This window comes from Pseudonaja textilis, chromosome 8 (genome assembly GCF_049901715.1).
Source record: "Pseudonaja textilis isolate UNSWEBS1 chromosome 8, rPseTex1.2, whole genome shotgun sequence".
Lineage (NCBI taxonomy): Eukaryota > Metazoa > Chordata > Lepidosauria > Squamata > Elapidae > Pseudonaja > Pseudonaja textilis.
In genome coordinates, this window is record NC_141997.1 from 31,132,991 (window position 1) to 31,149,169 (window position 16,179).

Consider the following 16,179-nt stretch of genomic DNA (forward strand, 5'->3'; position numbering starts at 1 on the left):
AGTAACCTTGTCATCACTTCTTGATCTGCAGATATTTAAATAAAACCACTGTCCCTCAATTTAGGAGGGGCCTAATTTGGTATGGTTCAATCAACAATTTTAGAGGAAAGATACAAGGGCATCCAAAACACATCTCTCAGACAAAAATAATAATGATAATCTTGAGATTTTGGAGAAGATGAAGGATCTTGTTGGGTCCTTCTATAATGGAAAGGTCCTTGCTTTTTTTTTCTCCTGTTTTTTTTTTCAAAAACAAAGAATAAAAGTTTAATGAAGAAATATATTTATTGAAGAACACAAAAATAATTACAATCTTGTATGAGAAAGCTCTAATTATATTTGATAAAGAAATGTTTATGTATTAAATATTCTAAAATTTAGGTTAACTTTGTTATGCAACATTGAACCCTTCAAAGAAGATAGTATTTTTTTATGCTGTAGAGCCACCTTGTGGTCAGAAAAGAAAAAAAAATGCAATTTTGAAAACAAGGAAGTTGGCGTATTTATGTCTTATGACAAAACTAGCTTACTTCCAAAATGAAAACTAATACTGTGATCAAAAGAAGAAGGAGAGTAAATGTGCTTACATGAATAATATGGTGGTTAAGTGAATCTGGCTTCCCCATTGACACCATCAGAAGATTGCAAAAGGTCCCTGGGACACTGAAACTACATAAATATGACTCAGTTGCCAAGTATCTGAATATTGATCATATGACCCATGATGCTGAAACAGTTGTAAGTGTGAAAAACCATCATAAATCACCTTTTTCAATGCTGTAACTTTGAAATGATACTAAATCAATTATTGTAAGTCAAGGACTTCCTGTAAATCCTTACTAAATATATTAACTACTAGCTGGATACCCGTGGTTTACGATGACACTATTTGATTGAGCTATGCAGGAGAAATCCGGTTCACAATCTGTTGGCTCAGTGGTGGTCAGTGATTGAAACACATAAGGGAATATCGCTCCCGCTGCCTTGAGTCGAGAAGCAGTTCCATAGGTGGAACGCAGAGAGATTTTGGTGAGGTGCCAATGTTTATTACTGTAAGGAGCCCCAGGAGCGGTCCTGAGCTCTCCAGTACCCTCTGATGTTCTGCCATGGAGAAGATGGTTATTATATTAATATACGTCAATGCAATGCAAAGACCAGGGTCCTCTCAAGAAGATCCATGTCTGCTGCTGACTTTTACAGCTACAGGATAATGGAGCACGATGGCGAAGAATGCTACCTACTGCTGTTCCGCAACCCTGTGAGGCAACTGGCAGTTGGAACAGAGCTCTTTTCAGATGGGGAGGGGGAGTAGAATGTCTAACTCCTTAGCATCAGAGTGTGTTAATTACTGTATTAAGAAATAGTAACGATCTGATGGTCATTTCAAAAAATCCTTTCTTACCAAGTACTTAGAAGCCAAGAGGAACATATGTGCTGGATTTCAGGTTTGTAGGCTTTACGGTTCTGGAGATTTTGTGATGAGTGAGTGGTACTTGGCTTAGATAGATAGATAGATAGGTAGGTAGGTAGGTAGATAGATAGATAGATAGATAGATAGATAGATAGATAGATAGATAGATAGATAGATAGATAGATACTAACTACAGTTCAATTGTAGTTTGAATTGGAATTCATCATTCAATATTATGGGCCTCCTAGCAATTATGAGCTGTGTCTTGGTCTACACTATGTAACAAATTTCAATTCAGTTTTTGTTCCTGGATACAAAATGTGTTTTCCTAATACTTTATGCCTAAAATAAATAGAAAATTTATTAGAAAAGCTATTGTTCCACAAAAATGTTGCTTCTGTGGGCCAAAATCTGTGCTTTTAATCACTGAGTAGGAGAATAGTGAATAGCAATATTTGATTTAGATGGCATCAAGAAGTTGCCTATACCCAGCAGATGCATTTTGCTTTATCAAGCTATCTGTCTCAAAACTGAAACTCAATGGCTAAATGGGAATTTGGTGTTCATTATAAAGGGTCTCCTTGCAATTGTTAAGTTATGCCTTAGATCACAGTTCCCCAATGTTCCTGGCTTTGCGAACCAGGGATGGTGGGGAAGGAGAGGGGATGGAGCCCATCTCTTCTGTAACCTGATTCCGAATGGTTCGAGCCCCCCTAACAGTTTAAAATTATGAATTAGACCAGGGGTGTCAAACTCAAGGCCCATGGGCCATATCCAGCCCACAGGAGGCTTAGATCTGGCCCACAGGTCAAGGGTGACAATGAATGATGTGTTTCAGAGTTGGCTACACCCAGGCAGTGCCAGATATTTTAACTCCCAATAAATCCTTTTGAAGTTTTGAAAGTTTGGCTTGAGATTTAATTGGGGTAACTGCCTGGAATCCTGATAGCTAGCTGACTCTGAGACATATAATTCATTGTCACCCTTGACCCTGGTTTTCCCCTACCCCCTAGGTGTATCTAATTCATATTCTCTAATGGGACACATCCATAGCCAACAGTCACGTTCTCCAGTTAGAATTTTGCACGGCAGAAACTTCAATCACCTAGTTACTATCTTTGAAAACTAATTATGGAATGCACTTTTGGTTTCCAAGCTGCCACACTGCTCCTCACTCCCTTTCTGTTGGCAACTCTAAAAAGACTATAGAAATATTTTATGAGTTGACATCCTAGTAATTTGAAGGTAGGCCTTGCACTATCTCTTCAGAGGTAGAGCGGATCTTGAAAATAATTGGTTTTCCTGATTCTCCAGCCCAGGGAATAGGTGACTTGGTGACTTTTTCAAATTTGATGTTTGTCTGAAAATGGAAGCATAATAAATAAATGGATATTCATAATAAATAAATGGATATTCAAATGGATATTATATTCATAATAAATAAATGGATATCCAACAATGGATATTGTTTCAAAGGGCTCCCTAACTGAAAATTATGCCTTGGACTATATCCTGTGTCAACTAAGAGTACTGATCTAGGAAACATTTGGTTTTTCTGCTCCTCCTGACAACAGAGAATATGATTACGCCTCTTTTTCAAAGTTGATGTTTGTCTGAAAGGGGAAGTTTAGTGGCTAAATGAGAATTCAGCATTTGCTATAATGGGTTTCCTAAGAATTGTAGATTATGCATTGCACTATCTCTTCAGATCCCAAAACAAAGTGGTTTTCCTGATTCTCCTTGCTAGAGACAACATTATTATGTGCTTCTTTTTCAAATTTGATGTTTATCTGAAATGAGCAGGTTATTCACTAAATGGAACTTGGTATTCTCTACAATAGGCTGCCTAGCAATTGCAAGTTAGGTTTGTACTGCCTCCTCAGAGGTAGAACGGATCTTTAAAATGGCTGGTGTTCCTGGCACTCCTGGCCAGTGAAAATATAGTTTTGTGATTCTTTTTCAAATTTGAGTGTTTTCCTGACTCTCCTGGCCCGGGAAAACATGAATCCCATAATTATGTGAGTCTTTCAAATTTGATGTTTGTCTGAAAATGGAAGTTTAATAATTAAATTGTAAATCAGTCGTTATAAAAGGTCTCCTAACGATTGAAAAATATGTCTTGGATTATCTCCTGACACAAGGTGAGGATCCTGGAAACAATTGGTTTTCCTGGTTCTCCTAACTAAGAATATGATTACATCTCTTTTTTTCAAATATGATGTGACAATGAAACATCAGCCCTGAAAAAACTATGAAATATCCCACCAAGTCAGAATCCTGTGTGAATGTACATGTGTTAATCCTAAAAACGCTGAAGAAGAGGAGCTTTGGTTATTAAATGAATGTGAAAGGGGGGAAAATCCTGTTAAGGTGCATTTTAATTGGAGACCAAGACACACTTTGAAACAAAAAAATGATTTATTGACAAAGTACTGGAAGGCAATGGTTTGTAGAGGACTAGGGTTTAGCGTTTGCATTAATGTAATGCATATTAAAACACAGGTAGATTAAATGAGATCACTTGCCTACATAATAAAGCCTTTACTTAACAAAGAGTCTTAAAATCTGCCCTAAATTGTTAATTTTACCTAACCATTCTCAGAAAACCTTTGGTCCCCAGCACTAAAATGCTGGCAATTCTCAGTTGTTGGATACACTCTTTACAGCTGACTTTGTTTCTTGCCATTCAGTTTCATCTCTTTGCAGTTCGTCACTTCAGATATGGTGGTGGATCTCAAGGGCTTTACTTTAGTTGACTCTACAGTGCAGTCAGATAAATCATTTCACTAGATCTGCAAGACCATACATAAGGTTGAGGTACAAATTAAATTCCTAGAAACCCTCCTCCAATGTAAAACTACAAGGAATTCCCACAACTGGAAAGTCAAAAAATATACTGTTGCCAAAGAAAACAACATGGATGCATTCCCATCACGTATTGAGCTTCTTTTGGGAGGAATTTTTAACTTTTTTATCCTTTAAGACAGAATTAATCAATGTTTCCAGCTTTGAGAACCAGTGGGGTGGGGGGTGGGGGGTGGAGGGGATAATTTCGCGCAAGTGGGGATGTAACTTTGAATGGTCACTCACTCGCCACTTCTGCGGCCCCGTTCCGAACAGCTCAAGGTCAGTAACGGGCCGCGGCCCAGAGGTTGGAGACTCCTGTCCTATAGAGTTCCCCAACTTTTCCAGCTTTGTGGAGAAAGGGGGAAAGGGGATGGTTCCACACAAATGATGCATAAGTGCACGTTGCCCACTGCTCGCATAAGTGGGCATGCGCATGTGCTCCCCCACCATTTCTGCAGCCCAGTTCCAAACAGCTCAAGGCCCGGTAATAGGCTGCGGCCCTGGGGTTGAGGACCCCTGTGCTGTTATGTGCTTCTTTTTCAAATTAGGTTATTGAATATAGTCTTGGAACTATGATTAATTTTATTTTGTGTAGTGTCAGGATTCCTTATATTTTATCTGTGATTTAGTGCAACTTCAAATAAATATTTACCAGCTTTACCTTAAACTACAAATTGAGCTGATAAAAATAGAGCAGCAAGGTTTAAAACTATTACTTGTGTCTGTGCTGAAAGAGAAGGTTGGCAGGAATCATGCAAGTTTAAGGCTTGTTCATGTTATAAAAACATTCAGATTATCATAACACATGAATGCAACCACTATTTTATTTTTTTCTTTCACTTTAATTTTTGAAAATATTTCTCCATATCAAGGTAAATTCTTTACACTACTGCTCACGCTGGTTCAAAAGAGAAAAGAAAAACATGTATCCATATTTATATTAAAATATGCACAGTGTATAATATGATTCTGTAATATGTGCTACAATAAATGCCTTAAATTATATCAATTAATAGTTCAGATTTATTTTGGATTATTTGAATATTTATTATTGATACCACAGGGCAAGTACTTTTAAATCATAAGAGTTGATGTTTGGCTGCAGATCATATGAGGATGCACTTCTTTTCCCATATCTGTGTCTTTAAATGATTGCATCAGGATGCCAACAACCTGACTTGCCCTTTACAAATTAGCATAATATAACTAAATGCGAGTAGAAGACCATATTCACAGCACCATCTTCAATAGAGTGACTAAAGCGACTAAAAAATAGGTGGTTTAGACCAAAACCCTACACCTTTGTACATGAACCAATAGCAAATATATAAAAAGGCAGAACCTGGATCCACAGTTGCACTTACAATTTTGGCCTTTTGATATTTCTTTGTAGGTGACATTGCTACATTGACTTAATTTTAGACAGGGACAATTTCTATAAAGGAAATTGAATAAAATGTGTAAAAATGAGCAGACTGGAGATGGATTTTCTTGCAAGCAGTAACAGAATAACAGAGTTGGAAGGGACCTTTGAGATCTTCTAGTCCAACTCCCCCCCCCTTCAAGCAGGAAACCTTATACCATTTCAGACAAAATGGCTGACCAATCTGTTCTTAAAAATCTCTAGTGTTGGTTGGAGTACCCACAACCTCTGTAGGCAACTTGTCCCACTGATTAATTGTTCTGTCAGGAAATGTCTCCTTAGTTCTAGGTTGATTCTCTCCTTGATTAGTTTCCATCCATTGCTTCTTGTCCTGCTTTCAGGTGCTTTGGAGAATAGATTAACCCCCAGTGTTCTCTTCCCCAGAGTTACAGTATGAATGGAAGTGAAGTGAAGCAGACTCAACATTTAGGGTTCATTAATAATAGGAAAACAATGGTTCATAAACACATGGACTCCACTTGATTTCATCTTGCTTGTATTCTGGCAGCTTTCATGGTGATTTGGTTCCTCTCAAACTCAACAGTCCCAACCAAAGTTGCAAAATTTCTCTCTCTTAAGAACTGCTGCAGCTAAAGAAGACATTTCTATCTATATGATGAACACCCATATGTGAATTACCAATGCATGAACACAAAACAGAATACGTTAAGCAAAGATAGCTACCTTCCTATGCTGTATTTACAGTACAACTCTTTGCGTCCTTTATTCAATATAATGCGACAGTTGTAAACATTTTTTCTCACCAACAATGAAAACCTCTAGAAAGATTCTAAGTACATACGTTATCTTTCATTTAGAAATGGTCTTATTTTATGCTCAAGTGCTGAATGTGGATTTTTGAAATATCTTATTCTTAAAAAAATACAACTTCCAGATACAAATAAAGATAGCTGGAATATCTGAGCACACGTTTGATCAGAATTCATTAATGATTAGTAAGTCCACGTGGCTGTAAAGGATAGAAATAAAAACAATTAGAGACACTAATGTGAAAATGAATGCCTCCTGAGCCTAAACACATGTTGATAAAACCAAAATTAAAAATTCTAAACATATTTGATATATTCCTGTTATCTCAAAAGTACTTCAGTAAGTGCTGATAACTTTAAAATTAGCATAGGACTCCAAGATTTGTCAGCTCACCATGATTAATCTGGCTGGTTGGAGATGGTATGATGTGTGTTTGTGTGTGTGTGTGTGTGTGTGTATTTCCTTCTCCCTGTATTCCCTTCTCCTTATCCTGAAAACCACAGGCTTAGAGGTAAAGAGCCATTGTCCCACATAGGTTCTTTGTGCTCATTCTTTGCTCTTCCACCCTCCAGAATCTATAATAATTTCAAAGAACTCTTAGTATTTTCTGGCGCTCTGACAAATGTGGAGATACAATCCAAACTTTTTATTTATACATGCATGCAAAGAGAGGGGAAAATGCTTTTTCTTTTAATCTGGATGTGTAATATATATATATTTAAATTAATTTATATGAGCTGTAAACTAAAATCCTACTTCATTCACATTGGGCTTTTACATTTTTTAATTTTATTTCAATCTGGGAGGAGAGAATCCCTGACAGATGAGATGCATCCTTTATTCCACTGTCACTCACGCCCTAGTCACTGCCTGTCTGGACTATTGCAATGCACTCTACATGGGGCTGCCCTTGAAGAGCATCCGGAAGCTCCAGTTGGTGCAAAATGCAGCACCCCGCCTGGTTTTGTGCAGACCTTGGTGTGCGCATATATCACCTCTCCTGCAGGAGCTGTACTTTGAACTCCTTAACCTCACTGTCAGAGAATTAAAGAAAAAATTAAATATTAAATGAACTTATTTAAGTCAGCAAAGGATGGATATGAAGGGAGACTATCAAAAATGGGTATGAGGACAAAGATAAGAGAAAGGAACTTATCGAAGAATTTCAGAGAATTGTTAGAAGGAAGAAGCATCAGTATTATACTACAATGGCATCAATGGACAGATTCAAAGGAAGAAAATGGAAGGAATGTACTGCAATATTGTACTGTTCAATGGAGATCAGCATCCAAGATAACCTCAGAAGATATTCCTAACTTACAAGACCTCTAGTACTAGAAGGTGAAGTTAGATCAATGTTTTTGTTGTTACCTAGTCAGAAGACTATAGGAAAAATGACAAATGGGAAGAAATTGTAAATAAATGTTCTCACCAAACTATGCCAGGAAATCTTGAAAACAGATTTGTCAACAGAATGAAAGAAGTCAGACTACATTCCAATTCCAAAAAAGGAGAACAGAGTGTGCAACCTATCACACAGTATTCTTAATTTCATACGCTAACAAAATAATGTTTTAGGAGTATCCAATACAGGGTAGGGATATACATGGAAAAAGAGATACCCCATGTTCAAACTGGCCAAGGGACATGAAACACTATTGCTGATGCACTCTGGATAAGCGTTGAGAAAGCCAAAAGATACCAAAAAGAAGTGACTATTGCTTCATGATTATAAAAAAGCTACTTTTTCATCAAACTGTGGAATGTGCTCTGAAAAATGGGAACCCTCAGCAGCACATCTCATTATGGACACAACATGGTGAATCAGATGGGCTCCAGGTTGGCAAAGGAGGGTGACAAAGTTGTATATTCTCCCTTATTTGCTCAACTACAGGTTGAATATGTATTAAGAGAGGCTGGATTAGAAGATGAGCATGATTTTAAAATTGTAGGAATATCAATAACCTGCAGTATGCTGAAACCACTGCTCTGATAGAGGAAATTCAAGCTCTCCTAATAAAAGCACGGTGAAAAAATGTGACTAAAATTAAATAGACCATACTAATTAAATTGGATTAAACTAACGGCAGGTAAACCAACCAGCCTTAAAAAAAGACAATGAAAAGATCAAGATGGTGGATAGTTTCTACCTTTTAGAATGAATTATCAATAATAAACAATCAAGAACTATAACACAGACTAGCATGTACAAGAAAAGTCATGAAGGAGGCCTTGGAAAATGTCAGCTGCAAGGTGAATGGGCTCATTTACAAGGACAATGGGTGCACCATTATAGAAGACCTGAAAGGCTAGGTTAACAGATTAACAAGTTGGAAGGGACCTTGTAGGTCATCTAGTCCAACCCCTGCCCAAGCAGGTGACCTTACATCATTTCTGACAGATGGCAGTCCAGCCTCTTCTTGAAAGCTTCCAGTGATGAAGCTCCCACAACTTCTGAAGGCAAGCCGTTTCCTTGATTGATTGTTCTCACTGTCAGAAAATGTATCCTTATTTCCAGGTTGAACTTGTTCAGTTTCTATCCATTATTCCTTGTCTGGCCTTTAGGTGCTTTGGAAAATAGCTTGACCCCCTGCTCTCTGTGGCCGCCTCGCAAATAGGTAAAGGATAGATTATGGAAAATCCCTATCAATGTGGTTGTCTATGGAGATTCTCAGTCCTCCAGGTCATGGTTGTCCCAAAAGTGCTTTTTTTCAAGAGGAAACTGGACTTTGAGTTTTCTTTGAAGATGTTTTGCTTCTCATCCAAGAAACTTCAGCTCTGAGCTGAAGAAGTTTCTTGGATGAGAAGCAAAACATTTTCAAAGAAAAACCAGAAAGTCGAGTTGCCTCTTGAAAAAAACACCTTTGGGATATCAATGTGGTTGAAAAAAGCTGACAGTGAATTGATGACACATAATCAACCAGCCATTCAGTCCAGAACATTCCAGGACACATGTACAATATGTTTACGGAAGCCACAAATTGGGTATATTTCTACAAAAATTCAGGAAGAACAAGTATTTCCCGAATACTTCATATTGGAAGTTACTTCAAATATAACTTACCTTTAACATGAGAATAACATGGTGAACAGTGCACTACGTTCTTGTAAATCCAGATACTATCTCCTGCCTCCAGGTTTTCTAAAGTTGCTTTGCAGATTTCACACTAAAAAACATGGAATTAAAAATCTTTAGTGGCAAAAACCAGACAAAGAACAACATATCTGCCAACCATTTTTAATACAATTGTAGCTTGCCTTACACCTTTATTTCATTATACTTTTACTATGATTTAAAATATTTCAAAGAAATTCAGCATCAATACTCATTTTCTGTAGGAATATGCTTTATTATTGGGCTAGCATCAACCGAACTAACTATAATCTTTCCACATTTTGGCTTTGTAGCTTTACAATTATCCAGCATTCTAAGGATAAATGATAAATTAAGGAGAGGTTTTACACTGAAGCTTAACATTCATCCAGGTCGGTGTGAACGTAGCTAGCAGTGCAGGTCCAAAATCTCCAATGAAGATTATTCTTATTCCCTTGATTATTTTAACTGGGTACACCAGAACGGCCTTCAAAAAAAGTACTTGTTACGGAATTTCTGTTTGGTTCCATGATCAGAACCATGATTTCAGATTTGCCTAATTGCATTCAGTTTAAGCCTATCTTTTCTCTTTCATAGGAGCTCCACAAATTTGATTTAGCAAGTTTATAGCGAGCTGCAATGAATATGTCCAAACACAAAAACAACTATGTTTATTATATTTTTATCCCATCTTACTACTTTGTAAGGAACTCATGCTAGCAAATGTATGTATTAGTCTTTCCTGTTCCTATTTTCCCCAACAACAACAACCCTGTGAGGTAGGTTGGGCTAAGAGAGTGACTGGCCCAGCTGGTGCTCGTGCCTATGCTGGGATTAGAACTAAGTCTTCTGCTTTCTAGCCTGGTGCCTTAACTTCTAAACCAAACTGGCTGGTTTGCTATGCTTCCAACAATCATTCAAAAAAAACCCTCATATCTTCCACAATCTGAAATATTTAATGCGATCAGGATTTTATTACCATGTTCTAGAACTTTATAACAATGCATGGCTCTTGCAGCCTTGAATAATGTCACATGGCAATGCAAGAACCAAACAGGAGGACACCACATTGTCATGACTAGCATTAACTAAGATTCTAAGCCAGCATCTTAACCACCATACCAGAATGGGTGCCCATCTATATATCTACATCTATATACATTCGTACACACAGTGAAACAGCATTCTTACCTTGAAGCAAGTTGCATGACAGCAAATATTTAGAGCTTCGAGAATCATTTTGGTTTCTGTGCCCAATGGCTTCTGGCAATAGGTACACAATTCTTTGCCAATAATAGCCCTTTGTTAAAAAAAAGGGGGGGGTAGATTTCTCATAACTATTGGAAGAACTAGTACACCCAGCCACCACTGATGTCCTAAAATATTAGCATCTGCAATGAGTCACACTTGTCCTAAATTATGATTTTGCTAATTATGCAGAGAGGAAATGTTCTGAAGAGAAAATGCAGGCTAATCCAGATAGTTGAAAAATAAAGCTATTTGTATTTTAGCCTTGATAAAATAAAGTTGCAATTTCTAGTGTGATGGATTGATACAATATTTAACACTTCCTGCTTTTGTCAGAATACACTTTTTCTTCAAGTTCAACTCAGCTTTTGATCACAAAGATAGTTTTTTTTTTTTAAACAACAGTATACAGGTGGTTTGCTTCTGCCTTCTTCCCAGATGTTTTTAATCTGTCTGCTCTAGACCAGTGGCCCCCAACCTTTTTTGTGCCATGGCCCGGTACCGGCATCACAAAATGATCCGCGGCCTGGTACCGGCATCAGCACGCATGACAAGGCAAGTCAAGCCGAGCGACCGGCCAGCCAGCCGTCCCCCGCTTCTCCCCGCCACCAACTCCTCCTTTGTACCTTTGTCGATGAGCTTCGGGACAGTCGCTCAGCTCGCCTTGCCTTGGGTGCTGAAAGAATCCTCGCGCCTTAGTTTCATTTGAAGCTGCCCCTACCCCTTCGATGAAACTAAGGCGCAAGGATTCCTTCAAGACCCAAACGCCACTTTCCAACTGGAAAAGCTCACCCGGAAGCACTTTCTCATCGAAACAAGATGGCGGCGCCCAGCAAACCGGAGGCCTGGTAGAAAATGTTCCACGGACTGGTACCGGTCCAGGGCCCGGTTGGGACCCCCTGCTCTAGAAAACCATAGTAGTTGGGAGGCCTCTGGAGAGAATGGTGGACTTACACTTGCTTTGCTTTTAGAGGAACTGACAATTACAAGTAGAAAGTAGAGTCAGTGAAGCAACCAGCTCCCTGAACTCCTCTCGGAGACGAACTTGAGATTGTCCAGAGGACTCCTTAAAATATTCCCTTGATGAGAAGGTAAAGTAGCAGTGTCCAGTGTGTTTTATAGCTCTGGGAGTTAGGAAAGCGAGCTTTACCCAAGCTATGGCCAGAGCCTTTCATAATGATACTGAGTTTACCTCCCCGCTTCATTGCTTATATTGGAAATGGGTTGTTAATAACTTTTGGAACATTAAGAACTTCCAGAAGGACAGGTTTTATTACACTGGGTGTTTTTCCTCCAACCTGCAGCAAAAGAAGATTTAAAACTTAGACCCTTTTTAAAATTTGCAGTGAAGGAATTATTGGAATGCTGATTATGGAAAGTTTTTAAATGGACTACTAAACAATCAGATTGACTGGTCTGATGAATGAGGTGAAGGTTTGACTGTGAAGTGTAAAAATGAAGTGTAAACAATCTCTTCCTTGAAATTGCCTGGATCAGAAAAAAAAGGAGAACCTTAGTTGCTAAGGGGAACCCGAAAGAATTAAAGATTGTCATTAAAGGGAAAGACCCAAAAATACAGAATGGAGAAAAAAATAATAATTCTGGAGGAATGCAAGAATCCTTGGCAACAATGTTGGTGCTGCCAATGGCAGTCTTAGTGAAATGCTCTCTTGTAGTCTTGAATTATTATTATTATTTGTGACTCACTGCAAATTTCATATACAAAGGATGAGATTTTGAACATCGGACAGAGAATTTGAAATGTCAACCAGCTTTCTGGGATTAGTCCAAACCCGTAGCAGCCCACTGCACCCCTGTATTAAACAGATCTGGCTTAGCCCATTGATTTTGCTTGTGGGTAACAGGGGAGTCAAAAATTGTGATCACCTGACCACAGGATGCTGCAACATCATAAATGGGAGTTGGTTGCAAAGCCCTCTAATCATGATCATGTGACCACAGGGATTGGGAAATAGTCCTAACTTTGAGGGTGGGTTATAAGTCACTTTTTTCAGTACTATCTTAACTTTGAGCTGTTGTTAAACAAATGGTTGTACATCGAGGACTACCACTTCTAGTTGTGATGTTTTTATAGATAGTCCTCGATTTACCACAGTTCATTTGGTGACCGTTCAAAGTTACAATGGGATTGGAAAAAGTGACTTATGATCATATTTCACAGATACAACCTTTTTGCAGCGTCCTCATGATCATGTGATCAAAATTCAGATGATTGGCAAGCCCGGGATCCCCTTTTGTGACCTTCTGACAAGCAGAGTCAGTGGGGAAACCAAGTTCACTTAACAACCAGGTAACTAACTTATCAACTGCATTGATTCACTTAACAGCTATGGCAAGAAAGGTCACAAAATGGGGCAAAACTTGCTTAACAAAGGTCTCACTTAACAACAGAAATTTTGGGCTCCATTATGGTTGTAAGTTGAGGACTACCTGTATTTGGTTTCACATTTAGTATTTTCCTGCTCAAATTATGCCACATTTGTGTCTAACCATAGCAATGAAATTAAAAGTCACAAACTGGAAGTATAGACTTACCTTTGATTGCTTTTATCTTTGATTTCAATGAAACTGTCCAGGTCAGAGCTGATTTAGGAACAAAATAAGATAAGTACACAGGATTGCAGGGATTCCAATAATAATTGAGCAGAAGGTTTAAATGTGCTTTTAATTTATTTGTTTTAACATTACTTATTTTTTTTTATATCAGTAATACTTCATTATTGCTCCACTTGAACATTGTTTTGGGGGAAAGGATGGAATATAAATTTAACCATTAATCATAAATGTGCATCGTAGTAACAATGTTTTCAAGGAAAGACTGTGTATTCAGTGAAATCTTGATTTATCGGATCTCAGTATAATTAACTCCGGATGCAACAGAACTTCTGTAATGATTTGTATCACTTGCATAATGAAATAATTATGCCAATAAAATAATTTGTGAGCTTTGTGATGCTATCACGCAAGCAAAGTCCAATAGTTTAATTGTTTCTTTTCTTGTAACTAATGGACAGAATATTGCTAAACTAAAGCTGTAAATTTCTGATCTATTCGATTAGTAGCCCCCAACCTTTGGGGCACCAGGGACCAGTTCCGTGGAGAGAGGTTTTTCCATGGACTAAAAGGGGCCTGGTTTCACATGCTGCCTATATCCTGCGGGTGGGACTTTGCTTGTTTGCGCTGCCCCGTTTCTGGCATGTCTCAGACCAGTGCCATTCCATGTACCGGGAGCTGGGGATCCCTGTACTAGATCCTAAGAGATTCTAGGTTGTAGCTATCCTGAACTTCATTTCCTCATCCAACTCAGGACTACAGTCTCGTCATCTGGGCTTCTCTGTGGGAAAGCTCTGCCAAAACACTCCCCCATTGTTTCCCTGGGTGCACATTCAATCACAGATGCAAATAGTGCAATGTTGTTGTTTTTTGACTATTTACAGTCCTTCACACAGTGAAATCCTGTAAATGATGCAAAATATCCCAATGATACATTTTCATATTTAAAAGATATTTGTGAATATCTCATTGACTTTTACTCCTAACTAGTCCTTTAAAGCAAGATTACATTTATACATACTAACAATTCAGTAAGAAACTATAACATTTGTAAGTTTATGAAGGAATGCCTGATAAGACAACTATCACCAATATTTGATTCATAATATTTTAAAAGAATGAGATAATTTTTCAAAACCAGATTCATTAATGTAACGTACAATTCAACAGTACAATTTAGAACTTACGATCTGCCTTCCTGGTTTGATATACGATTCACTTCAATGAGATCCTCCACATCCTGATATCCGCTAAGATGAAAGAAAAACCAAAGTAATTTATGGTGTTTGAATTTTGTCTAATACAGAGATAAAACAATAGGAGGAACTACTACTCTCTAAAGCGGGGGTGTCAAATTCATGGCCCGCGGGCTGGATGCGTCACACACACTGGCCACACCCACGCTCGGTTTAGCAAAGGGGAAAAAGTCACAATATGTCACATGACAGCGGCATGATAACACAAGTTTGATACCCCTGCTCTAAAGCCTATGATTTGATCTTACTACATGAGAGTAACTTTGAAGATTAAGAAAGTGTTTTAGGTTTGTGAGTAATGTACCCACTAATGATTATTAGTAGAAATTTCTGCTAGAGGAGAAGCCCTAAAAAATAACACAGAGATATCATATTGATGTGGTATGAAATATTGTTGCTGATAAATAAAAGTTTAATAATGCATTGTTGCATAATTCATGCTTTGGTACTTGGGAATTTAGCAGAGCTAGAAAACTTCCTATCATCATGGTATTCTATGGTTTTTTCCCTAGATACTGAACTGGAACCAAAACAGAGACTTAACCATGATCAGTTTCATCTTTGACTTTAGAGAAGGTGTCCAGGTTATGCCTCTTTAGAAATGAAAGTAGACAGATAATTTAATTGAAATATTGTGCATTTCAATTAAATATTTCATTGCTTTTAATATATCAGTAACAATACTGGATTTATCTGCATTATCTGGCATTGTTTTGTTAGCCAATTTAAAAACGGAGAAAGAAAAGAATCCAAGTATCAAGAAAAAAATGTTTCTTTGACTTGACACCATTCAGAAAATATTCCTTCTCTCAATAGCACTATATAAAGAGAAATAATAAAGATCAAAAATCACATCATGCACAAGTTATAGTAGTGATTAATAGCATCTCCTGATTTGTATTCAAAACAATTAGGTAAAAATCTAAAATGGATTAACCTTATGTTACAGATACAATCAAATAATTTGACAGAGATTAAAAATGTGATCTTTATTTGTAGAAATCAGATGTCAAAAACAAGAATAACACTAGAGCATAAAAATTTATAAATTTAGCTTCTATATGTATCTGTTAAAATTGTATATTGTTTCACATGCATACACACACACACACGTTTACATTTTCTGTGTGCATTTAAGTCATTGTTGACTTCTGACAACTGCCTGGCCAGATCTCTGCAGTTTATTTGGCAAGAATTCAGTAGTAGTTTGTCCTCCTTCCTAAGGCTGAGGGTCACCCAGGGTCACCAGCTGACTCACGGTCTCTTGTTTCTAGCCTGGGGCCTTAACCACTATACCAAATTGGAGGGAGGAGGATGAGAATGGAAATCAGAAAGTCCAGAGCACCAAAGAGTTTGACCTTTCGAGTCAAATGAGCTTAGGAATCATAGAGTCATAGAGATGGAAGGGACCTTGGAGGTCTTCTAGTCCAGTCCCTACCTAAAGCAGGGGTCCTTAGAACAATAGCACTGTGAGTTCACATTGCTTGATAGCCCTCTTTCACATTGCTTGATAGCCCGCTCTAAGCAGTTTACAGAGTCAGCATACTGCCGTCCA

The 16,179-nt window shown here is 37.9% G+C and overlaps 1 protein-coding gene across 3 annotated transcripts in view; it reads right to left on the reverse strand.

Moving 5' to 3' along the window:
* Window positions 1-5,079: 5,079 nt before the first annotated feature.
* The window catches only part of SCEL (sciellin), a 45,382-nt gene continuing 34,282 nt past the window's right edge, over window positions 5,080-16,179 (reverse strand). For all 3 annotated transcript variants that reach the window (XM_087937985.1, XM_087937987.1, XM_087937986.1), the window contains 5 exons: window positions 14,556-14,618; window positions 13,351-13,398; window positions 10,738-10,846; window positions 9,517-9,619; window positions 5,080-6,651 (listed from right to left, as the gene is read on the reverse strand). In XM_087937985.1, the coding sequence (XP_087794111.1) occupies window positions 6,635-6,651; window positions 9,517-9,619; window positions 10,738-10,846; window positions 13,351-13,398; window positions 14,556-14,618 (340 nt within the window). In that variant the 3' untranslated portion in view covers window positions 5,080-6,634. The remainder of the gene's footprint in view (window positions 6,652-9,516; window positions 9,620-10,737; window positions 10,847-13,350; window positions 13,399-14,555; window positions 14,619-16,179) is intronic.